The sequence below is a fragment of the Diplotaxodon limnothrissa genome, linkage group LG5, assembly GCF_057381915.1.
Source record: "Diplotaxodon limnothrissa isolate DT_005_m linkage group LG5, D_limnothrissa_male_GT1.1, whole genome shotgun sequence".
Lineage (NCBI taxonomy): Eukaryota > Metazoa > Chordata > Actinopteri > Cichliformes > Cichlidae > Diplotaxodon > Diplotaxodon limnothrissa.
This window is the reverse complement of record NC_140600.1, coordinates 4,112,417-4,124,414: the sequence shown is the minus strand read 5'-3', so window position 1 is coordinate 4,124,414 and position 11,998 is coordinate 4,112,417. Positions and strand designations below refer to the sequence as shown.

General features: G+C 41.2%; 2 protein-coding genes across 2 annotated transcripts in view; both read right to left on the bottom strand.

The window, feature by feature from the left end:
• Window positions 1-1,213: 1,213 nt before the first annotated feature.
• Window positions 1,214-9,107, bottom strand: LOC146631439 (proliferation-associated protein 2G4). Its single transcript, XM_085353674.1, has 13 exons — window positions 8,936-9,107; window positions 7,910-8,038; window positions 7,475-7,580; window positions 6,583-6,652; window positions 6,383-6,475; window positions 5,962-6,025; window positions 5,728-5,806; window positions 4,340-4,418; window positions 4,111-4,244; window positions 3,946-4,040; window positions 3,740-3,867; window positions 3,590-3,643; window positions 1,214-2,516 (listed from the first exon to the last, which is right to left on the bottom strand). The coding sequence occupies exons 1-13, from the start codon at window positions 9,015-9,017 to the stop codon at window positions 2,454-2,456; spliced, it is 1,176 nt and encodes a 391-aa protein (XP_085209800.1). The 5' UTR covers window positions 9,018-9,107; the 3' UTR covers window positions 1,214-2,453.
• A 727-nt stretch (window positions 9,108-9,834) lies between these two features.
• Window positions 9,835-11,998, bottom strand: part of LOC146631438 (receptor tyrosine-protein kinase erbB-3-like) — a gene marked incomplete at its 5' end in the record, with an annotated part of 6,908 nt that continues 4,744 nt past the window's right edge. Inside the window, 5 exons of the mRNA XM_085354815.1 lie at window positions 9,835-10,583; window positions 10,747-11,008; window positions 11,139-11,207; window positions 11,395-11,583; window positions 11,702-11,799. Coding sequence (XP_085210941.1) covers window positions 9,835-10,583; window positions 10,747-11,008; window positions 11,139-11,207; window positions 11,395-11,583; window positions 11,702-11,799 — 1,367 coding nt within the window. The remainder of the gene's footprint in view (window positions 10,584-10,746; window positions 11,009-11,138; window positions 11,208-11,394; window positions 11,584-11,701; window positions 11,800-11,998) is intronic.

The window sequence follows — 11,998 nt, the reverse complement described above, 5'->3', positions numbered from 1 at the left end:
TGTGTGTGTGTGTGTGTGTGTGTGTGTGTGTGTTGAAATACACATATTCATACACAATGGTGGACTAACACCAAAAGTGCAGGTCTTTGTTCGTAGACCTTTCTGACACCTTTTTCACAAAATAGCCACAAACCTGCTTTGAAGATCCTGTTTTATTTCAATGTCCCTTTAGAAGTTCACCTGGATCTTTCATTCATTCCAGCTGTTTTACACATATATTTTGAAAGTGTTTAGAAATTTATCTAATAACCAGTATATGTGTGTTTCTAAATCAAACCAAATTAACTTTAGATTATCATTGAGTTAAATAAAGGTGATTTAAGTGAATTTAAACATAGTTCTTGGTGCTAGACAGGCTGGTCTGAGTATTTAAGAAACTGTTGAACTACTGGGATTTTTCCACACAACCACTTCCAGGCCCTACACAGAATGGTCCAAAAATATCCACAAATATCCAGTGAGCGGCAGTTGCCTGGGGGAACATGTTCTGTTGATGTCAGAGGTCAGACTGCTTCAAGCTGACATGAAGGAAATAGTAACTCAAACACTTGTTACGATCAAGGTCGGCAGAAGAGCAGTTCAAACCATGAAACAGACGGACTACAGCAGCAGAACCACACTTATTCCCACTCCTGTCAGCTAAGAACTGGAAACTGAGGTTACAATTTGCACAGACTCAACAAACATTAGAAACAGCAGATTGAAACAACATCATCAGATCTGATGGTTCTCGAATACTGATGCAATATTTAGGATGCAGGGTCAGTACTTTGCATAAACAACACAAAAGCACAGCTTCGTTCTGCTGTGTATCAGCAGCTCAGGCTGCCTGTGGTGTAATGGCATGGTGGATATTTTCTTGGCACACTTCAGGCTCCTCAGTATCAGCAGAGCATTGTTTAAATACCACTGCCTACCTGAGTATTGTTTTTGACAATGTCCATCTTCTGACACCAGCTTCCAGAAGAATAACACATCATGATACAAAACTGTCTCAAACAGGATTCTTGAACAGTTTGTGTTGAGTTTCTGCTAATATCAGTATTTGCTTCATAGCTTAAAACAAACATTAAAAGACAAACAAAACGTCTAATTTTTGGACACAATCTGATGATCTTGATACTTTAGACTAGACATAATACAGCAATGCCCTGAAGAAATGATGAAAGACAAGTGTATGAAAATGTTTTTTTATTTCATAGATGTGTAGGTCCATTGCCCACTGACTGAGCTACAAAGCAGGATTTTCCGATTTCCAACATATTCACCTGTTGACAAATGTGACCCAACATTATCCCAGATCTCAAAAATCAAACTCTGACCAGAGATGATCTGCATGGTCCAACTCCTCTGAAGACACCCAGAAGAGTTTACCTAAAACCTGATCAGCTTTAGCTGTCATGCTTCACGAGACAAATGATGTAGTAAAGCAAATCACTGATAGAAAAGTTTTCTTTTTTTTCCTTTTCCTGTCGTTAAACTGGAACATACAGTTATAGAGTTCTCTCTTTTCATAAAATTCAAGGGGAATGGCAGTAAATGTAGCAGTTTGTTCCCTTAGGTCAAGCTGATTACAACTTTGTTGCCAGTATACTTAAAAATATTTGCTCTTCTGCTAATTCTGTTATTGCTTTTAAAAATCTAGTGTAGGTAAAACTTCGTAGCTTTAGCGAAAAATGTACTCCGGTCATTATTATAGAAGAATAAACCTCCAATACATAAAATCTAAGTAAAAACCAATTTGTAAGCATGTCTGTGTTTCTCAGGTCCTGCAGTCAGATCATTTGTAGATTGTAACAATTAATGAGAGATAAAATTATAATTTAACCCTTTACTGCATGGCGTGGTTAAGAAATGTCTTAATAATCAAGTGGATGAAAAATTAGCACTTAAAGTGAGCTTTAAAGGCGGCCAATCAAACCTCTGGATTTCCACATGAATGTAAAAAAGTCTGTTAACACATCTCCTGAAATGACTTTGTTGCCAAAGAGAAATGTGGCAAATCCCACACAACATGATACGACGCATTAAACAAATATGATGCAAGTTTCTGTTGGTATAATTCACAAACCTTATGCCAGTTTACTCCCATTAATGCCCACTTGTAAGCCCCAGTCCACTCAAAAATAAAGTTTTCAGCTGCCAACAATACAAGTGTAAAAAGGACTAATATACTTATAAATTTAAAAGAAAAATTAACATTCAGCAACAAATTTACTGAAACCATCTGTAAAGATTCTGTAGGATCCTCGGTGCTGTAACCCTTTTCATGAATGCAATAAAGGGTTAATAATTCACATAGGAATGTCAAATATTTATATGATGCCAATGCTCTTATGAATTGATCAGTTTAATTGGCTATACTGAGTTGAGAATGGGCAGCGAGTTCAGGGAAGTTTGTCATGTTTTCTCTTGCATTTCTTTGGAGTCTTGCATGTGTGGAAAGGCAGTTTTCATTCTGCGGCTTCTGTGTCCTCAGTCGGCTGTCCACTTGCGTTTTCTGCTGTCTTTGAGGCCTTAAAGATCAAACGAAATAAGTAAATCAGTAAAAGAAGGCATTGTTGTAGATTTTAGTCCCATCTTACCATATTCCAAAATTTGTTCGGAATGACCCGATTATGAGGGCTTATGATCTAGTTACTGAACTCGTTGCTTTTATGCACCCGCAACACCTTATGAAAGAATCCTATCATTTTAATTTTATGTAAACGATTCAGATCCAAAAAAGCTGAACGATATATATCATGACATCGTTATGTTGCCTAACAACCACATACCAATAAGATTACCCCCCCATCAATTATGTACCCATAACACCTTTTAAAAGCATTATATCCAGGGGTGCACATAATTAGTCCGCAGGTGTGGATTCGCTGTCAAAATAAAAGACGCAAACCAGATAAGAAGTTGCAACGCACGTTTGCATACATATTAAAGGCACTGTTTTTGTCTGCTAGAGTGGGATCTTCACACCATATTCTGCACCACATCTCTGTGCGTTCATCATTTGTTGGAAGACAGCTCACCTCTTGCAACCACTTTTCCGAGAATACGCGCTTCTTTTGCGGTTCGGACTCCTTCTGACATTTCTTTGGAGGTGGAGGAACACTAAAGTAATTGCTTAAAGGAGTTTGCTTCTTTGATATTTTTAAGAGTGCTAAACAAATGTCTGTCCTCCTCCAGAAAATCTTATGTACCCAAACACGCATTTCAACTTCTTATCTGGGGCGTGTCTTTTATTTTGACAGCGAATGCGCACCTGCGGACCACTTATGTGCACCCTGATTATATCCTTTTCATTTCACAGCCAAAAGCGCCAACAGGCCAAACAGTACCGCAGCATGAGCATACACGAGTCTTCCTTGAGTTCATCTCCGTCCACAAACTACTGCTAAACAATCAGGGCACTTACCACTTTAATTTCACAACAATAACATCTCAGTCAGCAAACACTAAATACAGTCATTTTTGATATTTCCAAACTGTGATGTTTACCATATCAATATCAAATCACACCATCTGAAACATTAACTTATGACGTCAGGTTTAAATGCATTGGCATGTACTACTACTAATAATAAAATATTACCTTCTTTTTCTTTTTCTTCTGTGTTTTGCGGCTTGCAGAGCTCTGTAGTAAAGTCTAGAGAAGAGACAACAGTTTGACATGATGTGAACAAGACGTTTAATGAAATTGACTTATTGTATATATATTTATTATTGTTATTATCATTCTTACCTTTAGCTCTGGATCCTGAACTTCATGCTCTGACTTGTACAGCTCTGGGTCTAAAGGTCCGTTGGTGATTCTGTGAGGCCCATTGGCCATCAGCAGCACCGTGAACTTAAACTGAGCTACAACCTCTCCTGAGAACAAGATACAGGCGTAGGGTTAACAGCTTGTGAATAATTCAAACCTGTCTAGCAGAGAGCCAAGATGCTCACCCTCTTTCTCATGCAGCACACTGAAGGGCTGTAGCAACTCATGTTTGGCACACTCCACCACGCCGAGTCGGGCTTTGGCCTCATCCTCAAAAGCTCTGAATGAAAAATGGCTGTTAGCACCCAACTCGCTGTCAGCTGGCTACAAGTAAAGTGTGGTGTTCCCACCTGAGAGTGAAGGGCATGGCATCGAAACGTCGCTCAACCTCGCTGAAGAACGTACGAGAGGTCTTCATCTTTAAGCCGTACTGTTTACTCGGGTCCCTCTTATAAATCGTAGTCCGCAGACCCGAGTCTCTGGCCTAAAAGCAAATCGCATAGAACACAATACTTCAGTGCTGATTACTGGGAGCAGAATCATAACATCCATTCACAAACAAGAAGAAAAACAACAAACCTTTCCTTCTCCAGTGCTGATTAACACATCCACAGCGTAGACTTCATGTACCTCAAACTCTGCCTTCTCATGGTCTTTTCTGACAATCAACAGAAAGAGCAGGCAGTCAAAACACATTGCGAGCGTCAGTTTTATTCCACAATACAAACAGTCCCACAAAAATCATTCAAGTTACTCAGGAGGATCTCCCTCTAAATATTTTTCATTCCAATGCAGCACAACTACCGCTGTTGACATCGTCACACAGGCAGAAAAGCTGCGTACATGCACACAGTCACATTCTGGGGCAATGCCAATATTCAAAAATAATAACTTGGCCCATACCTACCCTGCACTGGACAGCAACACATTACATGAATATACATTTATGAAACTTTCTTTCTTTTAAATTCATGACTGAAAAAACTGTCACATAACCAGATTTTCTACAGTTGTACAAGAGTTAGCATCACAAAACAGATTTCTTGGGATTGCACTGGAAGGTGGATGAAGTTCAGCAGTGGGATTCTCCAAAACTGATCAAATTCAGTGGTGGGATAGCCTGAGCGAAAATATTTGTTTTCTGTTTTCCTCTGTTTTCTGTCTTTACAGAGAACTTGGATTTATTAAAAAAAGTCACAAGGCCATGCAGTATTTTATTTTTTTTTTAAATCTTTTCAAATGACGTGGGCATTTGTTATGCACGGCTCAGTGTGCACATCTACCATCTGGTTATCATTTTTCTATCATCCATATTAAGCCTGCTCTTTCCTCTTGCATTCATCCCTAGCAAGCAGGCTCACCCACCCTCATATAAATTCAGAGGAGACAGAGCAGTCTCTTTTGTAGGTGCGTTTGCTCCTTCAGTTGCTTTTAACAGTTTTGTTCATTATTACCTAAGCTGGGAGTTATCAGCAGCCCTGTTTCAGTTTTACTAGTTTATTAACATTATTTTTAGAAGATCAACCTGAATCCGAACCAGCCCACTGAGTGGTCGGTTCTCGGTCTTCCTCCTCTTGTTTGTTTTTGCGTTGGCTCCAGTTCTTCTTATTTGTATTCGATCTTTGTAAGTAATTATTTTTGAATTATTAAAAGTGCCTGCAACTGCAGCAGCTTTGTGGCATCTTGTGTATGTTAGGTTCCTTTGATTTGGGAGACTAACATGCATGTTAGGTTAACTGACGGTTCTAAATTGGTTGTAGGTGTGAACACGTGTGTGAAACTGTGTTTGTGTCTTTGTGATAGCGTCGTCATAGACTGGTGACCTTTTAAGGGTGTGCCCTCCCTCTCACACTGTTACAGCTAAGATAGGCTCCACCCAAACTATAACCCTGAATTGGACGAGTGGAAGAAAACTGAGGGAAATAGGGTGATTTTGTCTTTAGTTCATATTTATTGCAAAGATGTACCTTTGCTGGTCTGTTGGGTTCTGGATGATGGTCTTCTCTCCATCTATGACATGTTGCTTTAACTGATGAGACAGCATACCTTTAAAACAAAGAGATGGGCGGAACCCATAAGCTTAAAACATGAACTGTTTCCATGAAAACATTCCCATACATCTCATTAATCCCACACATCATCATCTTGTTATGTGAAGACAGACAGCACATTAAAATACAACGGTTTTTATAGGAACCCACCCTCAATAGGTGTGCACTTGAACGACTGTGCGATCTTGTTCCAGGCTTCTGTCACTTGAGTGTTCTGAGGCAGAGAAAATTAATTACTTTCACATCCAAATTACATCTTTGTACGACATAACCGTTAAAATACATGTGAGACTGCAAATAAGTTTACACCTAGTTTGTAGCAGAACTAGTCTATGATGGTATTCGAGCCAGAAAAATGTGGACTAAAGAGTAGCAAAGAAGCACTACTGGAGCGAATTACACATCCATTAATTTTCTTCCACTTATCAAAAATGCATTAAAAGTAAGATCTGTGCCAAATTAATAATTACAAGTCATTTAGATGTTTTGATGACTAAAGCACACCCCTGCAGAGAATATTAGTCCTGATCACAGCTGACGTGGAAAAGCCTCATGAAACACTCAAACATACCTGGTTACCAGGTTTCACGAGGCGTAGCGCTGCTTCTGCGCATAGATGAGCTGCTTTGATCACATCAGCTTTCCGGCCTGTGACGGGGTTCTCCTGCATATAGAAAAACAAAAAAAGACGACTTCAGGACTCACATGAGATGATACAAAACTGTGACCAAGGTGTGATATGTACACGTGTCTGCTTTTTTGTTTTTTCACCTTACTGGCTCCCACGATAAAGCTGTGAGCAACATTGGCGATGAAGCCATCAACATGAACTCCGAGATCGCTACACAAAATCAGAAGAAAAGGAAAAACGAAAGAATTAACTAACTGTAGGATACAGATCATGCCTTTAATTAAGTGCTACCCGGCTGTCAAATGTACTAGTACTGATGCAGGAAGTAATCAGATCAAATCTACTGGGAAGGACAAAAGATCGTTCCACTTTGGAAAATTAGCTTAGTGAGGACTACAATAATAAGAGAAGGTCAGACAAAAATACACAATTTAATCTGCAATAAATGGAAGCTATAACCCAAGGTGAGTTTCTTTTTTGGCAGTAGATCAGCTGGAATATGGTGAAGGACTTATTATGAATTCAAGGCAACAGCATTACTGACTGTATTAAACTTTCCAGACGTGCCCAGCAAAGAGGTTAGCAGAGTGAGACACATTAAAAAAAACAAAAAATATAAAAACCACATCACGACACTTGAAGAAACATCTTTACAACACTGAATATCCACACACAGCACAAAGACGTTACAGAGGACAAAGACATTAGTGGCAACGCAACAACTAAGATGAATCGACTTTCTTTTTCAAAGCCAAATACTGCATTTGAGTAACGTCATATATGGGATTTAGCGGATAAGATGGGCAGTAAAGCTAACATCCGGCATACCACCCGTTCTAAAAAGAAACCTTACTTGTCGTTTGCCACACACACAGCACACACAAGAGGCAAGACCATAGAGATGAAGGACACAATCAACAGCAAAGAGAAAGCGGAGCTATCACACAGAAAGTAGGGAGGACAATACATTGGGAGACTAGAGACACACGGGGGAAAGGAGGGGGTAACATTATTACAGTGCATGGTGCCTACATTTTGACCAGATCCCCATCTTTAAGTGTGTAGTCAGGGTCACTCTTCAGGGGAGAGAAGTGGCAAACACAGTTATTGACTGAGACGCTGGTAGGAAACGCAATGCCTAGAAGAGGGAGAAGAGAACCACCAAGTCTTCATTTGGAAATTATCCACAAATGTAATCAAGAAAGCCATACAAGAATGGAGTATGGAGGAGTATATCACTTAGAAGATCTACTCTGTCACCATGCTAGTTTTTAAAGCCCCTTCTGCTATTAGAGTTACTCGATGCTGTGCGAAATGACACAGAAAACACTGCCAACAGTTTGTTCTACTGGATCTAATTTCCTTGATGTGTCCACCTCGGGAAAACAAAACAAAACAAAACAAAAAAAACACAAAAAACCCCCACAAAAACCACAAAAACCCATAACGGGCAGATGCGGGCCTCACCTTTCTTCATTTCTTTTTCCTTCTTGAAGACCTTCCCGGTCTCCACCATTATATAGGCATCACCTTTTTCACAGAGACTGAGCACTGACACCCCGGGTTTGGCTGCTTCCATGACCAGACGGAGAGCCTCTGGATGAGACAGGAGGGAAGTCAGGCAGATTGATGCATTAGCTCACTATAAGTTTTTTTTTCTGATTATGTTAGCATGCTAGACCTATGACAGCTGAGATAAGCTCCAGACCACCACTGTAACACAAACACAGAGTGTAAATATAAACTGTGGTGGCCAGGATATGCATTTAATGTACTATGAGGTAGTGCCACAGCAAATATGTCCCATCTCCCGACTGCACTATCCATCCAAATAGATTAAATGGATAGATTTAAGTTTGTTTTTCATTACAGCATTAATCTGACCAAGTACCTCGACCTAATTACTGCTTAAATTGTTAAATACAACCATACATCTTGTGCGATGTTTGAGATCTATAGAATGCAGGTGTTTCCTGTGTTTTCATCATATAATGGAGCAGTGATCATGAAACCACAATGTGCTGGTCGTTAAATGCACAAAGAAGCCTTATGTGAATGATTTTAGAGCAAATTTCATGCTGTCGACTGACCATGAATGTCATCTGTCACCATAAACGTAGTTTAAAAGAGCTTCAGCTCGTGACCGTTTACGTGACATTTACAGCCGAACACCGGTCACCATTCTGAGCTAGCTGGTTTGTTAGCATCCCACACTAGTTAGTGACACAGACAGCTGCCTGTAAGAAACCCTATCGCTGCTGTTGGGTAACAATAGCAGAAAGCCGAGCAGTCGTTCAGTTATTCAGTTAGAAGCAGCTTTCAACCGACCCGGCTGCACCTGGTAGCTAGCTAGATGTGATAGCATATGTGTGCTTCGAATCTAAACCACATGGTTGCTGCTATAGGGAACCAATGTTAGCTGCTGTACGACAGGCCGAAAAGAGCAGGTCGTCACATCCAGTCACCGACAGTTACTCGCTGACATTAACTTACGGTTAGCGATGTCACCGCCCATCTTGTACTTGGTGACGACCAGATCCTCGGCTATAGTCTGTTCTTGCTCGTCGTCGGACATCTTGGCAGTGTAGTCTGAAGTCGCTAGTCGGCTATGGACAGCGACAGTTCCCCTCGGCTCAGCTCTGACCGAAGCTGCTACCGCAAGCCCCTCCCACTTCACCCTGACGTAAAGCGACCCCAGCCCGCCAATAAAGTCGCGCTACCAACTGTTTAAACCATGGCTGTGAAACATCCGGCACGAGGGTCTCGACCGGCTCGCCAAATGGTGTAAAAGCTAGTTTCTCTCAGTTTTTGGATAACAACTGTGGGTTTTGGGTTTTTTTTTTTTTTGCTTCTAGCACCTTTTACAGGGTGTAACTGACTTCTCCCCCAGCTGTAGCTGAGAACAATGAAACATTAATAATTATATTTCTCCTGTGGGAGCATTTACCACTTGAGCAAATGTCTATAGCTCAGCCAAGGATATTTGTTAATCTGTAATTAGATGTGCGCCCTTTGACAGGTTGCACACTTTGCATCATTATACAGTTCACCAGCTCATTTAAAATAAAAATGTTGCAGTTCCATACCAAGTATTCAAAATATTTTTATTGAGTAAACATCTTTAAATGATTCTTCAAATGATATTGTCACAATTTCTTACCTGAAATCTCTTTATTTACAATGTAAACACAAAAATATAGCTTGTATCACATAATAAAAACAATTTTGATGTATAACAAAGGACAAAGCTGCAAAATAGTCACGTGTTGTTTGGGGGGTTTTGTACATTTTGTTACATGCTACATCTTTAACGTGGCTTTTGGTTGCTTTTCTCATTTCAGATCCTTCATGACTGTGTTTGAGAGGGAAGTCCATGAGATTTAAAATGTTCTTCATGTTGGCACAGCACTGGGCTTAAGAAACATCCTGCTGTGCCAGTATCCTGGGTTGTCGAAAGATCTGTCACCGACAGCAGGCTCCGTAACCCTGACTCCGGCCCGCATAGACTGGTGTTGCTCTCTGCGCCCCGCTGCCCCATTTTCCTCCCTCTGTAAGTTTTGATACACCACACCATCTCCGCCAGGTGGTGGGGCAGAAAAGCAGTCCATATCCTCGTATTCATCTGCCTCTGTCCCCTCTACATTCAGCTCTTTCTTGTCTTGAAGAGCCTGTCGTAGCTTTGGCTGCCTGTTTGTGTAATGATAGTTACCGTCCTCCACGTATTCATCCTCCTCCTCTTCCACCTTGCTGCTCATCCTCACAGGAGCTGGAGGAGGAGGAGGGTCACGTACTGGCGGACCTTCCAGCTTTTCACCGCCTCTGATGTCCATGTATTCATACTCAACTTCACTGGAACCCTGCTGCTCGGAGTCAGAGTTGTCCTTGCTCCTGGTGTAGCTTCCCCTGACCTCCACCGACACACCGGTGTCACATGAGGACGCTGTCACGTGTGATGACATTGAAGAGGTTCGCTTCTTGTTCGGCTTCAGCCACTGGCTGCCTTGCCTGAGTGATACAGGTGTTAAACACACCTGCTTGTTCATGTACTCGTATTCTTCATCATCTGGGTCGTCCAGGAGCTCTGATGAACGAGACTTTCCCATCCTCCCAGGAGCAGCTCGCGATGAGAAAAGCAACGTATCTGAAAGAAACAGATAACAGTAAAAAACAAAGACTAGCTAAACTGGGGCTATAAAGACAAAGTATTTTAAACAGCTGGCTTAGTACAGCTAATCTTCTAGGGCTGCTGCTCATTTCCAAGTGGTAACTGTTAGTGTGTTGTAAATTAACAATTATGGTATCACCTCTCTCCGGGCTCCCTCCAGGAAGCACATATCCGTTTTGATCTTCTTCTTCCATCTCTGGTGAGGGAGTCTCAGGTGGCCCGCCGGACATGCTGTCTCTCTGCGACACATAAGCGCTGTCCTCACGATGACGTCTTCTTTTCAGGCTCCCTGCTAAGGGGAAGTCCTCACCCATCTCCATCTCCATTCCAGTGCCGCAGCCTTCCGAGCTCTCGGACACAGTACGGGCAGAATTTAGCCGAGAGCGTGACTGCCACATCGCCTACCCAACAAAACACAATCAGAACTCTATTGGCAAACTGGTAACAGCAGAAATCTTCAGTGGACTCGTTCTGGTCATGTGTATAAACACTACGAATTGGTTTAACAAAACAAAAGTCTCTTTTATCTACCTGTGTATGGTTGTCAACACCTGAGGTCATGGGCAGGTATCCAGTTCCGCTGGATGAATTAAGAATCACCTGTTATAAGAAAAGAGACAGTAAATGGATGATATCACACACACATACACACACACACATGCACATTCATTAAACACTTGAAGAAAAAAAAAATCGTGCATTGGGGAAATTTTGAGATTCAGTACCTTGCCCAGGAATATGATTTCTAAAGTTGACACTAAGTTAAGAGGAAAGTGGTATGCCCTACTTTGGGAGTGTCCATCCTAGAGTAACGATTGAGACTTTTTGCCATGTAGTAGTTGGCTGGAGACAAGTCATCTTCTTTCTCATCTGCCAACGGGTCCTCAAGGTTGACATCTACATCATCCAAGTCATCCAGGTCTGCACTTCGTTGGATGGGTTCATCTGGGGATGAGTCCTGTTGGCTACAGTCCTCCTGGCCAAACAAGGCAAATCATATATATATATATATATATATATATATATCACATAGCAAACTACACATAGCTTTAACTGAAGCGCCACTTTACTGTACTGTGATGAAACTGTCTTACTTTGATCACCAAGTAGCGAGGTGGGTCTCTGGCCATTCTGGTAAATTCACTCGCCAGCTCCTTGAATGTTGGACGGACATTCTCATCAATCATCCAACCTGGAGAGTCATGAAAGGGCATCGGAACCAATTACAAAATGAAGAATTGACAGCCTACTTAATACTTGGCGGCTTTCAGTCAATTTCATATTTATTTTAATGTCTGTCAGGTTAAAATGTGCAAATTAGTTTTAACATTTTATTCATATGTCACGCCTAATGGACGTGGCAGATAAAAAATCAGAGGTTTATGAACCAA